This window comes from Serpula lacrymans, assembly GCF_000218685.1.
Source record: "Serpula lacrymans var. lacrymans S7.9 unplaced genomic scaffold SERLAscaffold_15, whole genome shotgun sequence".
Classification (NCBI taxonomy): domain Eukaryota; kingdom Fungi; phylum Basidiomycota; class Agaricomycetes; order Boletales; family Serpulaceae; genus Serpula; species Serpula lacrymans.
The window spans coordinates 1-15,167 of NW_006763304.1; the positions used below are offsets into that span (position 1 = coordinate 1).

The 15,167-nt window shown below is 46.1% G+C and overlaps 2 protein-coding genes across 2 annotated transcripts; both read right to left on the reverse strand.

Annotated features, from left to right (window-relative positions):
* Positions 1-8,282: 8,282 nt before the first annotated feature.
* SERLADRAFT_442566 (uncharacterized protein) lies at positions 8,283-9,347 on the reverse strand (the record flags this gene model as incomplete). The annotated part of the gene is made up of 2 exons (XM_007323111.1): positions 8,283-8,428; positions 8,510-9,347. The coding sequence occupies 2 exons, from the start codon at positions 9,345-9,347 to the stop codon at positions 8,283-8,285; spliced, it is 984 nt and encodes a 327-aa protein (XP_007323173.1).
* A 2,486-nt stretch (positions 9,348-11,833) lies between these two features.
* SERLADRAFT_336542 (uncharacterized protein) lies at positions 11,834-12,487 on the reverse strand (the record flags this gene model as incomplete). Its single annotated transcript, XM_007323112.1, has 1 exon — positions 11,834-12,487. A coding segment is annotated over one exon (654 nt), but the record flags the coding sequence as incomplete, so codon positions are not given.
* Between the last annotated feature and the right edge of the window lie 2,680 nt (positions 12,488-15,167).

Sequence of the window (15,167 nt, forward strand, 5' to 3'; positions counted from 1 at the left end):
GCAACTCGACTGCATAGCATGGGCCATGCGAGCTTACGTACTCGCCGATGCCAAATTTCACAAAGCGGAAGTGAAAGTGCAAAAGAAGCGGTCGTTGAAGGCAGACGCCGATGTCGCGATGGGAGAAGCGACGGCATCCGGCAGTAAATCCGTGGAGTCACTTATAGACCGCAAGGTCTCCACGGCCTTCAAAAAAATACAGAAGCTCCATAACGCGCGCGTCAAAGAGAGGGTAAGTCTTAGTACTTATTTTCAATCTGGGCCACACGTAACTTCTAATTCCCACCCCTTTACAGAAGAACGAGATCGACTTCGTGAAGCGGGCGGCCAAGAGAAGGAGGGAGTCAACGGACCGATCGGAGGGCGCAAGCGGAAGCAACGCGGCGCCTCCCCCTGCCAAGAAAGGCAAAAAAGGCGGAGAGCCTTACAAGGGGAAGATCAACAAGGTGAAGAAGGACGGGAAGGGCAAAGGGAAGGCCCCCCGGAAGTAATATACATCTTCGATAGCCGTTGTCACAGGGTGGAAGGTTGGAAGTCGTTTTTAGCACGCACCAGCCACCCTTTCTACTATACATGGACATTATGTGCCGGGACCATTTTCAATTATACGTGGGATGATGAAAAATTCATTTACAATGATTGTAACACATGGCCAGACTTTTTATTAAGTATTCCCGCTCCTGATGCCGTCGGTATCGTCCTAGATCACGTGCCTATCTCAATTCTTGAGGCAGCCAGATTTCGTGGTTTAATACACTTGGGACCCAACGTTACCGTTCCAACTCATCTCGCTATACACCTAAGTGCGGGAATGAAATATCAATTCGTTCAAAAACGAGACACTCGCTTACTGCTGTCCGCATACGATGACTTAGAAGATCGCCTAAGATGGCGATTCTTCTTCGGACTTGCAGAAGGAGTGAACCCTAAAAAAGACGCTTATGACCCTGATTACGAGGTAGAACATGTTAGAACTACTGCCGAGAAATCATATTATGGCTACATTGAGCGCGGCTTCGATATCGGAAGAAACATCGTGCAGAACACAATTCTCACCATGCCGGTCGAGACACATGGCGGAGATAGATCTAAAATTACCTTAGATCCGCGCATGGCCGAACTCAAACAATTCATGACCGATAATAACTATATGGTCACGATTACAGATAAAAATCTTGGAATAGCCGTCATTAGGAAAGACTGGTTCATAGAAAGATGTCTGTCACTGTTGTCCGACCCCGTCCAGTACGCGGTCGTAAGTCAAAATGAGGCAAACGTGATATTAAACAAACAATGCATGCTTTCGCAACAATGCAGCGATATGGCGGGCGCAAGCCCATATGGAAAACAACTGGTTCTGTTCTTCACTTCCCAGAAGACGCCGGCAGGCGGCACACATAAGATCCCGGAATTTTATGGCATCCCAAAGATCCATAAGACTCCGACTAAGATGCGGCCGATTATTCCCTGCTACAATGCGATTCAGAACCCAGCTGCGAAGTATGTAAGCAAGATGCTTAAACCTTTGATCTCCGGATCAGAGACCATTTTAGTTTCGTCTAAACAAATGGCGATAGCACTTGATCGTTTGGATACCAAACGCAGACGAGTATTTTTAGTGACGGGAGATATAGTAGCATACTATCCGTCCATTCCGGTGAAACGATCTGAAGAGATCGTTCTAGAAGCGTTCTTAGAACACTACTTTAACCGGACAGATCTCGATCTACTCGAATGGACCGAACTTAAAGCTTACCGGCTTTTTGAACGGTGTCTGCAATTGGCCCATTCTGAATTATTAACACAGTTTCAAGGAACAATTTACCGAGCACTCAAAGGCCTAGCAATGGGCGTAGCGAGTAGCCCCGATGTGGCGAACCTATTTGGTCGTTATTTCGAGACTCGGTCCGAACTCCTGCGTGATCCGCGCGTAATTTTATACAAGCGGTTTATTGATGACTTGTTTGTTATAGTCGAAGCAACGTCTGCTTTAGAAGCTCTTCGACTCGTACAAACGTTAAAGTTTGAAGACTGTGTGATTGATTGGGAGTACCCTTCTACGTCTCAAGTATTTTTAGATATGCAAATATACTTAGACTCTATCGGCGGAATCCGATGGAGACCTTACAGGAAGGCGAACAATCATCTCGAAAGAATTCCTTGGATTTCTCACCACCCCCTAGACATGAAACGTGGGGCTGTATTGGGAGAGATCTCACGGCTAGCTTCCCTCTGTTCTCATAAGGATACGTTCCTGGAGAGCATGCAAGGACTCTATCAACTGTATGTTGCAAGAGGCTACCCTGATGGAGAGTTAAAGAAATGGCTTAATTCGGAAGAATTGAATAAGCGTTGGTTGAACCGGCTATTAGTCCGGGAAGACGACAATGCGGCAATGGACCCGCTTATAGTCCTGAAAAGCCAACTTAACCCCGTTTGGAATTATTTCGACGCTAAAGAACTGCAAGAAGGCATTGTAGGCTATTGGCGTGAATATTGTAGAAAATTCACGGCTGGTGACGTACCGTCGCCAGGTTTCCCCATGTTCGTGCACCGGCCCGGTCGCGATGACGTGGTCGTACATGACTCGGTATTAGTCCGTCTCGGTGAAGACCGCCCCAGTGTAGTGCAAGTTGAGGCTGGCGGTTCGGAGGCTTCGGCTTCTGGACCAATAGACTCCTTGTTTCTACCCGTGGGCGGCCCCCCCCAAGCGGCGTCTGGGCCCTCTGTGCCATCATCCTCTGACCGTCGGGTCATTGCGGATGTGCGGAGACTCAAATTTGCAAACGCTTCCCGTTGGCTCGTGTCAAGAAAGGTTACTGATAATCTTTTTAAGCGAGTGAACCATTGGAAACGTGCCTTACTTGATTGTGACAAACCAGAGCTTAAAGCACCGGTAGATTGGGACAGCTATACGGTCGAAGACCAAATAGTCAAACCTTTCGAAAGCATGGAGATTGGCTGGGATTAAACTAAAAAGAATAAATCCCACGTCCGTTATTATCTCCACGCCCCCCGGCTACTGGTGATGTCGCTATCTTTAGACGCAGAATGCTCGTAGGAACAACCCCGTAAGGGAACGATACTTGTTCCGAATTTGAGTATAGATTCTAAATTCTATCCACAGAATTAAGACGATAACGTAAAGGATCCTGAGAGGGACCTTCGAACGGTGTACGCGGAATTAACCCCAAATAAACCTATGATAAAATGTTTACGCATGTACATATGTGCTTGCAGGTACACACCACTTTGACGTTCGAAGCTTATTCACGATATACTGATGAAGAAAACCCGCAGATGATCCGCTGCATTTGAAATGTTATATATTCGGACCGGATTATGTGATCTCACACTAACCTAACCGTACGTTGTCATGCTAAGTCTATTCTTGGAACAATGACCTAATAAAGTCTGATTAGAGAACCTAACCAACTCTAACCTTATCTAACCGACCAATCACGCAAAGAAGGACGTAAGAACTCTTTCTATTACCTACCTAACCTTAAACGACCCTCTAGGGGGGCCCAACGTTTCTGGTGAAAGCGGGTAAACGCCTGCGTACTTTTTCACAGATGGTGGCGTCAGGCTGCCAAATGAAGTGTTAGAGTCGACTAGTTTACGTAATGCAAACTCACTATCCTCGCCCAACTTAGTAGGGGTTCACCTGGGATGTCCCACCGGCTCTTTGGGGCCGGCGGCTAAGTGTGGAGTTACCCACCTCGGTCACATTTGTGATCGGAGCAAACCCTAACCAATCCCAAAAAGGGAAGGCAGGTGTCTGGTGATAAGGCATATGGTATTCGTAGTTTCGGATATGGATTTTGATTTTAGTTCAGGGGCGAAGACAATACTGTCCCCCGGCAAATTAAGGACAAGCGAAATCAAGATATTCGAACGGTTATCTACCCCCGGCGCCTACGTAAACCGGAAAGGTAGATAAGATAAGACTTAGATCTAATCAGATGATCGCAGATCAAGAATAAGCGTTAAAGCACACCCGGCAAATAAGGCCGAGCGTCAATACTTTAGCGCCCGGTACCCCCGGACCGTGGCACGTGACCGAATAGGCGCGCGCTTATGGAATGTTCGAGAAGGAATGGCACGTGTTATGACGTGACCTTGAGATATATACGCTATTGGTCCACGCCTTATGGCGTGATCATTGCGCCTTCTACTGCGGATGAGTCATTGCTTACCTCCAGCCAATCAGATTAATTGCATTTGATTTAGCGTGTTCGGAGATAGGCCTTTAGAATTCTATAGTGAGTTTTCAGCTTTGTAATTGATTTACATCATCGCTGACGAAAGAAATGTATCTTTTCATTTAATCTCTCACTCTAAAAAACCCGTACTAATCATACGTTACAAATGGTATTAATGGCACTGAAGAGACGCACGTCGAAATTGGTGTTAGGACTTCAACTTTTCGGAGTCCCCAATCTGCCCGATACCTCAAGCGCCTCAAGCCTACTAAGTATTTCTTTACTTTCCCCCAAAAAGTTTTGAATCCATGCCTCTAAGCTTCCTGGGAGCTGAGGGATTCTTGGAATAAAATTCGCGAACAGCGTTGCGGGAGTTTTCCAGATGGGTTTCTGGTTCCCACGTTTTGTCCTCGTCTCCATAGCCCTTCCATAGGACCAGGAACTCTAATTTACCACGCTTCAAGCGTGCGTCTACCACTTGTTCAACCTCGAACTCTTCTTCACCTTCCTGGGTGACTACAACCGGTCCGGGCCGGTCTACACGCTGTCCTGGCAGCGGTCCTTTGTAGGGTTTCACACGGCTAATATTGACCGTGGGTACTACCCTCATTCGTTTTGGGAGTTCTAGCTCCACCGCATTGGGTTTGACTTCCTTAATCCGGTAAGGACCAATCCACTTTTCGGTCAGTTTTCTGGACTGCCGATCTTTTAATTTGAAATGGTCGGTGTCTAACCAGACCAGGTCGCCAACCTTGTAATCAGGGGCCTTAGAGCGTCTACGCTCTGCCCTGTCTTTCATCTGCTCTGCAGTTCTAAATAGCGCCTTGCGCGTTTCGTCTAAGACAGCCTTCATGTCTTTTACCATGTTCCCAGCAGCCTCGTTTTTGCTTTTGCCAGGTTCTACACCCATTCTGGGGAGGTACGATCTAGTAACCTCAAATGGTGCTTTTCCTGTAGCCGACGACTGTTTGACATTGTATGTGAACTGGGCTATTTTTAGCCACTTGGCCCAATCCGTCTGTCTGTCATTAATAAATATCCGGAGATACTGTTTCAACTCCTGGTTGAGTCTCTCCGTTTGTCCATCAGTTTGCGGATGGAACACTGTTGATAATTTAGGTTTGATGCCCAGCATCCGGCATAGTTCTTTTGTAAATTCGCTAGCGAATTGTGGTCCTCTGTCGGAGATCACCGTCTCTGGTAATCTGTGGATGGACCATACGAAATCTTTAAATAAGTCTGCCGTACCGGCGGCGGTAATGGTTTTATTGGTAGGTATGAAAACCACTTCCTTGGAGAAGCGATCTACTACTACCATTACTGAGTCATACCTGTTTGACTCGGGCAGATCCGTCGTGAAATCAACCAATATATCCTGCCAGGGTCCAGCTGGTATCGGGTTCGGCATAAGTTTACCGGCCGGCGGTTGGTGAGAGTTTTTGGCCATGGCACATCTTAGACAGGATTTTACGTATTCCTGTACGTCTTTGACCATGCCAGGCCACATGTAGTTTCTGGAGATCAACTCCATCGTTTGTTGCCACCCAGGGTGCCCAGCCACTGGAGTGTCATGGTGTCTATCTATTGCCTTGATCCTTGCGGACTCGGGCACATAGATTTTGTTTTTAAAATGAAAGAGCCCGTCTTTCCATAAATAGTTTTCATTGCCGTCAAGGCGCGCCTTCTCCTCTGAGGAGATGTCTTTCTTGAAGATTCCTAGAAGAATGGAATCTTGCCCAATTCTAACATTGGCAACCCTTGATTGATCTATCAAGGTAACACCTTTGTTGTCATCTTCAATACCGTTGGCATGATCTTCTCTTCTGGATAAAGCATCTCCTTTCCCCATTGAGCTTCCAGGCTTATGAATTAATTTGTAAATAAACCTTGATAAGTATACCGCGTAGCGGGCCTGTCTTCGGTTCAAGTCTCGGGCCGTCATAAAGTACTCTAGGTTTTTATGGTCGGTCCAAATTTTGAATTGGTGTCTAGCACCTTCTAAGTAGTGCCGCCAGTGCTCTAGAGCTCTAATGATGGCTAGCATCTCTTTGTCGTAAATTTGATAGTTGCGCTCTGTAGGCGACAAACTATGCGATAAATAGGCACAAGGCCTCCAAAGATCGTCAGGGCATTTGATTGATAGAACAGCCCCAGTAGCGAAATCAGAAGAGTCGGTTTCTAGCCAGAACTCTTTGTCTAACTCTGGAAATGCCAATATGGGCGCTGTTGTAAATGCCTGTTCAAGCTTATCAAAAGCTTCTTGTTCTTTGGCGCCCCAATGCCAAACAATGTCCTTTTTTGTGAGATCGTTCAATGGTCTCGTGATTTTTGCGAAGTTTTCAATAAACCTTCGGTAGAAATTACCTAAGCCAAGGAAGGCCCTAACTCCTTTGACATGAGTAGGTTCTGGCCATTCCAAAATAGCTTGAACTTTCTCAGGGTTCATCCTGATTCCATTCTGGCCTATGATCATACCGAGGAAGTCTACTTCCTTTACTTTAAAATTACATTTTTTGGGTTTGACGAATAGGCCCCGTTCCTGTAAGTGTCGAAGGACTTCTTGCACGATCTTGTCATGCTCAGCTTCATCGTCCGACTTCGTAAATATTAATAAATCGTCAATGTAAATGACAACACAGTTTTCCATATCTGCAAAGATCTCGTTCATCATGCTCTGGAAGGTCGCCGGTGAATTGGTCAACCCAAAGAACATAACAAGGGGTTCCAAAGATCCTCGGTGGCACGTGAACGCGGCTTTCCAAGCATCTTCTTCTTTGATTCGTACATTATTGTACCCCCATCTGAGATCCATCTTTGTTAGGATCTTAGCGCCAGCCAATTTGTCTACTAGCTGACTAATCAAAGGCAGCGGATACGCATTTTTAACTGTGTGCTCATTCACGTAACGATAGTCCATAATCATGCGCTTCTTACCATCCTTTTTAGGAATGAAGAACACCGGGGACGTCATAGGACTTTTGGAAGGTCTGATGTAACCCTTCCTAAGTTGTTCGTCTATGAAACTAGATACCTCATCTCTTTCTGGAGCAGAGAGCGGTATCATATGTCCTTTCCTTGGTTTGAAAGTGTCCTTCAAATCTATAGCATGGTCCCAAGGCTTAGCCTCTGGGAAGCGCTCTGATTTGTGTTTAGAAAAGACTTTCCAGAAGTCATGGTACTCGGGAGGCACCAGCCTCTTAATCTCTTCCTCAGGTTTTACCTCATCATCGTCATCGTCGATCTTTTCTAAAGATCTGAGCTCGTAAATGTGACTAGCGTTTAACTTTTCAAGACGCTCATTGTGACGGACATGATTTGGTTTACCCAGGTTTACACATTCCTGAGGGCAACGTGACAATGTGACAACCCCTGTCTGCCAGTTGATCTCAGGATTATGTTTAAATAGCCAGGTCCAGCCTAATATTAAATTAATCTTCCCTAGTTGGGTAGCTTCGGCAGTGACTCGTTCTCTGTGTCCTTGGTATTCAACCACAAAAGAACATTTGTGCGTGATACAGCCACCCGCGTTAAGCGTACCGTCAACATTGTAGACGGGAATAGATACATCTAATTTTACAAGGGGGAGTCCAATTTGCTCCGCCCAGACCTGATCTATGAAGATCCCGTTAGCGCCTGAATCAAGCAGTGCGCTCGTTGGGTGTACTTTGCCCCGGGCAAGGTTTTCCACGCCAACGTCTAAACAGATCTCCTTTTGGAATAAATATGTGCGCATCAACACACATCTTGGGATTTCGGGAAAGGGTGGCTCCGAAGAAGAGGAGGAAACGTCGAATGATACATGTTTTTCTATTTTATTTTTACCAGAATCAAGCACCCTAGTTTTTGTCTCGCCGGGGCCACGCTCTGAAGGAGACGCTGGTGCAGCGGTAGTATCATAAATATTACAGTCACAATGCTTCATACAAGTACATACTTCAGATATTAGATTTAGAAATTTATTTACAAATTGGGGAGCCATCCCCGTCATTCCTTTATTGCTCATGCAACACCCCGGAGCAGGGGCCACTTTGTTGTGGTTTACTTCATTTTTAACAGGAGCTAAGGCACCCAAGTGACCTAAGCTCCGAATGCTTTTCCCTGAGCCTTCATTTCATTGACCTGTTGGTCATAAAAGAAGCCCCGGATTTCGTCGTACGAACGACCGGCCAAAGAGTTGAGCCGATCGTCCGGTTTTTCGGATTCTAGTTGGCGCGCCTGGCGCCCTTGGTTATTTTTTTGATGGGCGGCCTGCGCCCCGTTTCTGCAGTCTCAGGACATGTGTCCCTCCTGGCCGCAGTTGTAACAGTTGCCCTTGAATCTGCGCATCTGTCCGCCTTGGACCGCGCCGATATCCATAGGAGCACCCTGTCCTGGCTGCAGCCCGAACGGCTTGAACCCGTGAGAGTGATTATGTTGGTTTGATGACCCAGGGCACCTCTGGGATGTGTTGTTTTGTTTGGTGGACCCGCCACCCTGGTGCATTGTGTAGAGCTCTATGGCTCTACCGACTCGTCGTACTTCCTCAGCCGCCAGGGCCAAGTTGTCGCTCTGTGTATCCTGCAGATAGATCTGTTCTGCAATGCAAGGATTCACATTGCGTTCCAGCAGTTTTACTGCATGTTTATTGCCAAGACCCCCTTGGATTGAGAGGGCCAGGAACCGGGTTACGAAATCATCCGTCCTCATGTTTCCTTGTTTGAAGGAACGGATTTGCTGACGCGCCCAGTCATGCTCAGCTTGCGGTTTAAAATATTTTTTGATCTCTATCTTGAGATCGTCCCAGGTGGGCCACACTCCCGCAGTGTAGCACTCCTGTAATTGTACTTGGGCGTATCGACCCGCCACAGGTCCTTTTAGGCGAGATAGCACCACAGTGGCTACCTCAAAATCGTCGGCAAACGCATCCCAGTTTGCCTTGACCCAAATTTGGAGTTTGATCCACCATTCGGCGAATCGCGCTCTGTCTCCTTCGAAGGCGCCGGGGTCAGCGATGACTTCAACCTTTTTGTTGAACTTTTTCTCTACCGAGGGGGTTGCTACAGGGGGGTTTGCCTGTATCTCGGCGAGTTGCGAGGTTAATGCTGCAATCTGCGTGCGCATGGCGTGCAGCAGAGCATTCATATCTTGGAGTTGTGACGACATGTCGACTTGTTCTCTTTGGTAATGTAAAAAAAAGGTAACTGGGGGTCCCCGCTTGCTATCTGCGGATCAACCTCTTCCCAGCTGAGTATCGGATCTCAATCTCCGACTACCCACACTATAGTATTTGAAAAGGTATATAAAATGTATTTGTAATAAACCCTGGTCCGAACGGTTGTCAGGGGGTGGTCCGCTTGTTAAGCTGTCAACCCTTCTCCAGACTGGCGGAGGCAAGTGCCCGGCCTCGTCAGAGGTATTCGAAGGTGAAGATTTGTATGTAAATTCTAATCAACAGCGGTTCCACATCGACTGCTGAGCTATGGTACTCCCCTTAACGCTGGGGGCCGCGTATCAAAGGTTTTGGGTTCTTCTCCCAAAGCACTACAAAGCCGTTGCTAGGAGCACACCTATCTGCTATACGGGATATTCCTAACCGCTGTCGATGATGAGAACTGCTGTTAGAAAACCACACACAAAACAAACTAACACACAATCCTCCCAGATTCCACGGAACTTGTTTATGGGCTTTGCCTCCTAGAACAGTGGAGTGGTCTGGTTGTTCGTGGGGTGGTACGTATAAAGATCCTTCAAAGTAAAACCCAGAGGTGTATGAGTGTGGGTTTTGAGGAGGAGGGATAGTTGAATTTATAGAAGGATAGGGGCTTGGTGGCGAGTATAGATGAGCACTACCTTGCTAATTGTAGCACAAGGTAGGTTTGAGAACGACAAGATGACGAGGTTCCCAGTGATAGCAGGCTCCTGACGCACAAACTGTAGTGCTCAGAAGGACTCTAATCGAAGGGGATGACAATCACTTTCAAAAAGTGACGAGTGACGATGACAGCAGTTAACAGTGGTAGAAGTGGGAAGTGTTGTGACCACACTGGATCACAATTAGTAGAGTAGTGAACTTGAGAGTAGAGAAGAAGTCTGGATTGGATTTCTTGTTGTTGTTTTTTTTTTTACAAGGTAAAATACAGGGGTTTATATAGTAAAAGAAAAGTAGGCTATGCACAGTATAGCTGTGCAAAAAGAATGAGAAAGAATATGAAGGAAGGAATGTACGCTGACAAATCCTGCGTAGGTAGTACAGGATAAGATTGTCAAAAAAAGGAAAAGAAAGGGATAGAACAATAAATGCTGTGAGTAATGTCACAGGTTTGTACAGCCATAAAGTAAAGTCCAATAGCAAAAAGAGAGCAGGAAAATCATGATGTCATGGGAAGATGCAGTAAAAAAAGGGCAAGGCAAAACACTATCAGTATCAACACAGTTCCTTTATTGTCAGTCAGGCATTCTAAAAAAATATGTGTCCATAAAAATGATTCAAAAATCAAAAATAATCGCACTGTAAATGAATGTTCTGCTGAAGAAAAAGAAACTGGAGCCACCGGTCCACCACCTAGTCCAAATCTGACAGTTCCATGGCCTTACCAATGGACTGGTTGTGTTGGACCACCTGATCAAACGAGGGAGGGAGAGGAGTAGTTCCAATTTGGAACAAGTGAGTCCCAGGCAGCGTGTGGTAGGTGTAGCTGTAGTGAAGACGATGGACAAATGATAAGTGTACCCAAGTGAATGGGACAGCGATGAACATGGGCGACGCAAGGGGATGAACCTTCTCCAGCTCAAAAATTACCCACCCATGCTCCAACCAGGCAAGACGAGCGACCGATGTTTTGATAGTATATGATGGCAGATCGACGTCATGAAGATGGACCTGTTGCCCTATTTGGACCGGCCGCAGGGGCTTTGCTGATATCAGCAGTGGCACGTGGTAGTCAACGGATCGGCGACGGAAGCGGATAGGAAGTGGTGACATCAGAAATGGTGGGGGAGCAAAGAAGATGAGGAGGAGAAGGGTGGAGGTGACGAGGAGGTGAACTAAAATGGGGACCCAGAAACGACCGTCGGGTGAGAATAAAAAGGAGAGGAAGGGGCCCATGGTGGCGCTAGGCAAAGGAAGGGGAGTAAGGGAAACAACAAAAGCGAGGGCGCAATGCAATGTGTAGCCAGTGGCGACGCGAAAATTTGCCGAAATGCCGAAACGCGGAAAGTACCGGATGGAAAAGCAAAGGTGAGCGTGACTGGATTGCCTAATAGAGGTGGTGCTGATCAGCCACAAGTTCAAAAAGGGCAATATTAATTACTATTCCACGTGGCACTGTGCCTGTGTGGCGCAAAGGCGAGTCTTTTTGAATATTTGCTTTGTTATTGACACCTGTCCATGCTACCAATCAACTTTGGTGTATGACATCCACGGACAACTTGAAATTGCAACTGTCCCCAGTTGCTTCCATAAAGGTAGGGTCATAGGGAATGAAACATGGCAACACATTAAAGGGTCATGTCAGCATAAAATTCGTTCAGGTAAGTCATTAATTGTTATCTTCATCATCTGAGTCGTTATGCTCATAGTCAGGTTCATCTTCTGGTTCATCTAGGTCGTTATCATGGTCATCCAGTTCGTCCAAGAGGGGCATAGAGTGGCGGTTGAAATAGGGAAGTAGGCGAAATGCTGCAATTCCTCTTCGTGATACTGATCCATCCATTTCTTTTAGAACATATGATCCTCCTTTAGTACGTCGCACAACTTCATAAGGGCCATTGTAACGAGGCTTTGCTTTACGATCCAGCTCTTTCTCAACCTGAGTATTCCGCACTAGAACAAGCTCTCCAGGCTGGTATTCATTCTTGAACATCCTTCGTGCATAGAGTTTCTCAAACTGCGCTTTAGATCTGAGACGAGTTTTGCGTATAGTGAGTGCAGCTTGTTGCAAATCATTCTGTCTCTTTTCTAGTTGACGAATGCGCAGAGAAATGAGGTCTTCTGTTGACATTGCAGTGTGGAATCCATGAACAAGGAAAGTCGCTTCTGTCAGATCAAATGGTAGGACTGGGTCAACTCCGTGCAACAGATAAAAAGGGCTGAATCCAGTAGAACGACGAGTAGTGACCTTGTCTGCAAAGAAGGCATGATGGACCTTGGTTGGCCATAAATCGACATTCCCTTCACAGGACTTGACAAGTGCTTCTCTTATGACGAAGTGTCCACGCTCAACAACACCATTTGCCTTGGAATTGTAGGGAGAAATGCGAATATGAGGGATCTGGTAACGTTCCACAAGCTCTTCAAATGCTCCTTTGACTTCGCTTCTATTATCTGTGACAACTTCTCCTATAGCTCCATAGCGACAGATGATTTCTTCCCAGAACAAGCGAGCAAGATTATGTGCAGATGCTTTCTTCAATGCTCTTCCTTCTGCAGCAAGTGACAGATCATCTCTTGCAGCAACAAGATATCGATATCCTCTGGCCTTGGGCATGAGCATAATGTCGACATAGACTTTGGTGAAGATTGTAGGAGGTGATGAGATGGTAAGTGGGACTTCACTTTTGCGTACACTTCGAATCTGGCATTCATGGCAGGTGCGAATATGATGCTTGACATCCTGTAACATATGGGGCCAGTAAAAGCGCTCTCTGACTGTAGAGAATACACCATTGACTCCTCTGTGACCAAGCCTTTCATGTGCTTCAGTAAGGATGTGAAGTCGAAGGTCAGGATTGAAGATGACTTTGAGAGGAGGAGCAGAGTGACGACGCTTGAACATGCTGTCTCCTTTCAAGAAGAATTGAAGTGATCGCTTGACAAAACACTTTTGAGCTTGAAGAGAGGAAAATATAGGCAGCTCCATAGTTTGAAGAAAGTGGAAGATTCGACGAAGAGTATCATACTGAGAAGAATCATTGGTAAGGAACGAAGGGAGTGACATAGGGTGATATGGGAGAGGTCTGGCAAGATCAACAAGAAGAGCGATATCATCAAGCCAATCATCTGATTCTTGAGCATCTTCAAAGTCTTCCTCTGTTGGTTGACGACAAGATAATGCATCAGGACCACGATGATGATCAGCAGGTATGTGAATGAGCTTGAAATCAAAGAGAAGGATGCCCTGAATCCAACGATTGATAGTGGCATTAGGCTGAAGATCTGGATCGTTGAGCATGCCTTTGATATACTTGGCATCCACCTCCACATGCAAGTGTTTTACTCCTGCAATGTAAAGGCGAAAATGACGAAGTGCTCTGAACAAACCATATAATTCTAGTTTGGGCTGACTGTAATTTGCCTCTCTATCATTCATGGGAATAGAGCCATAGCGAGCTGGACGCTTCCTTCCATTTTCATCAAGCTGGGAGAGGATAAAACCAACAGCAATCTTGCTGGTATCAACTGAAAGAACGACTGGGTTGTGTGACGGATAATTTATAGGGTGAAGTGCTGGTGCAGAAGATACTGCATGCTTCAGAGCATCAAATGCTTCTTGTCTGCGTTCATCCCATTGAAATTCAGCTCCTTTGCGATACAATTCTGTCAAGGGGCGTGCAAGAGCAGATTAATTGCGGATCCAAATGCGAACTGTGCCACATAGACCAAGAAAACTGCGAACATCTTTGGGAGTCTGGAGAATTGGCCATTTAAGAATCTTGTCCACCTTGGTACTGTCAGGGAGACGACCTTCTGGGCAGCATACTTGTCCGACAATCACAACTTGAGGACAACATAACTGAGTCTTCTTTCCAGAGAAAGTTCCGCCAGCATGACCAACTCTATGCATAATGCGATGAACGTCAATGGCATGTTCCCATATAAATCTACGAATGCCAGGGTTGCCAGGAATGGTCTCTGGGTTGCCATCTGCATCTTCATAACGAGAAGTAGGTCCTTTGATTGGGAGGTCATCAACAAAGATATTGGCAATATGGGGAATTTCGTCTTGCAAGATGAAAGTCATGCAATTCTGGAATTCTGGAACGGAATTGGTGAATCCCATAGGCATAGAAGTAATCCTCAGAAGTCCTAGTGGCGATAGAAAAGAGGTAAGGTCACGACTGTCAGGGTGCACTTTTCGAGCATCAAATCCCCAAAAAAGATCAAATACAGTATAGCATTGAGAACCAGCAAATGGCTCCACAAAGTCGTCAAGGATAGGTGGTACTCCTGAGTCTTTGATAGTGACTGCATTTAGTGGCTGAAGATCATGGACGATGCGAATCTTGCCATTCTTCTTCTGAACGCAAAACCACTTAGAGCGATAAGACGACTGGCTAGGCTCATAGACTCCAGCTTTGATTTTGTCTCTGAGCAATTCTATGACTTCATTCTTGATTCCAGGAGGAATAGGAATGTTCTTGTATTCCCAAGGGACATGTGGGAGAACAGGTATGACGTAGGGAGAGAAGTAGTCTTCTCTGAACGTTCCTCTGTCAGTTTCCTCGAAGGCAAGACTGTGCTGATTGAGTATCATGATGTGAGCGAAAAGCTTTTCCTCTTCTGGCCATAAGAATCCATCAGAGTTTAGCTTCATTTCGTCATAAAGGCGCTCCTTGGTGAGCTTCGGCGTGGGAATGAATTCTGGGGGAAGGACAGGAAGGGGTGGGAGCGAAAGGAGTGGGTCTTCTGGAAATGACCGAGTGACACGTACGTCTTCTGGGAATACTCCAGGAACAGGTTTGACTTTGCAATCAACACGTTTGTAAGCTCCAAAACTCGACCAATCGGGTGCTGGTACAGGTATAGGGTCCACAATGTCTATCATGTAACTAGGGTTAAAACAAAAAGTGTTCAAAGAAGGAAAGTGCCGTGGTAGTTTTGCGTCATCTCAGACTGAATAGGATAGGGATGAGGTCGGAAGTTTTACAAGGGGGGAAGGAAAAAGATCAGATAAGAACGAAAGGGGAACATAGACAATAGAAAAAAAAGTTGGTACAAGAGTAAAGGAAGGAAAAACCGGATAACATAGAAATCCAAGAGGCCAT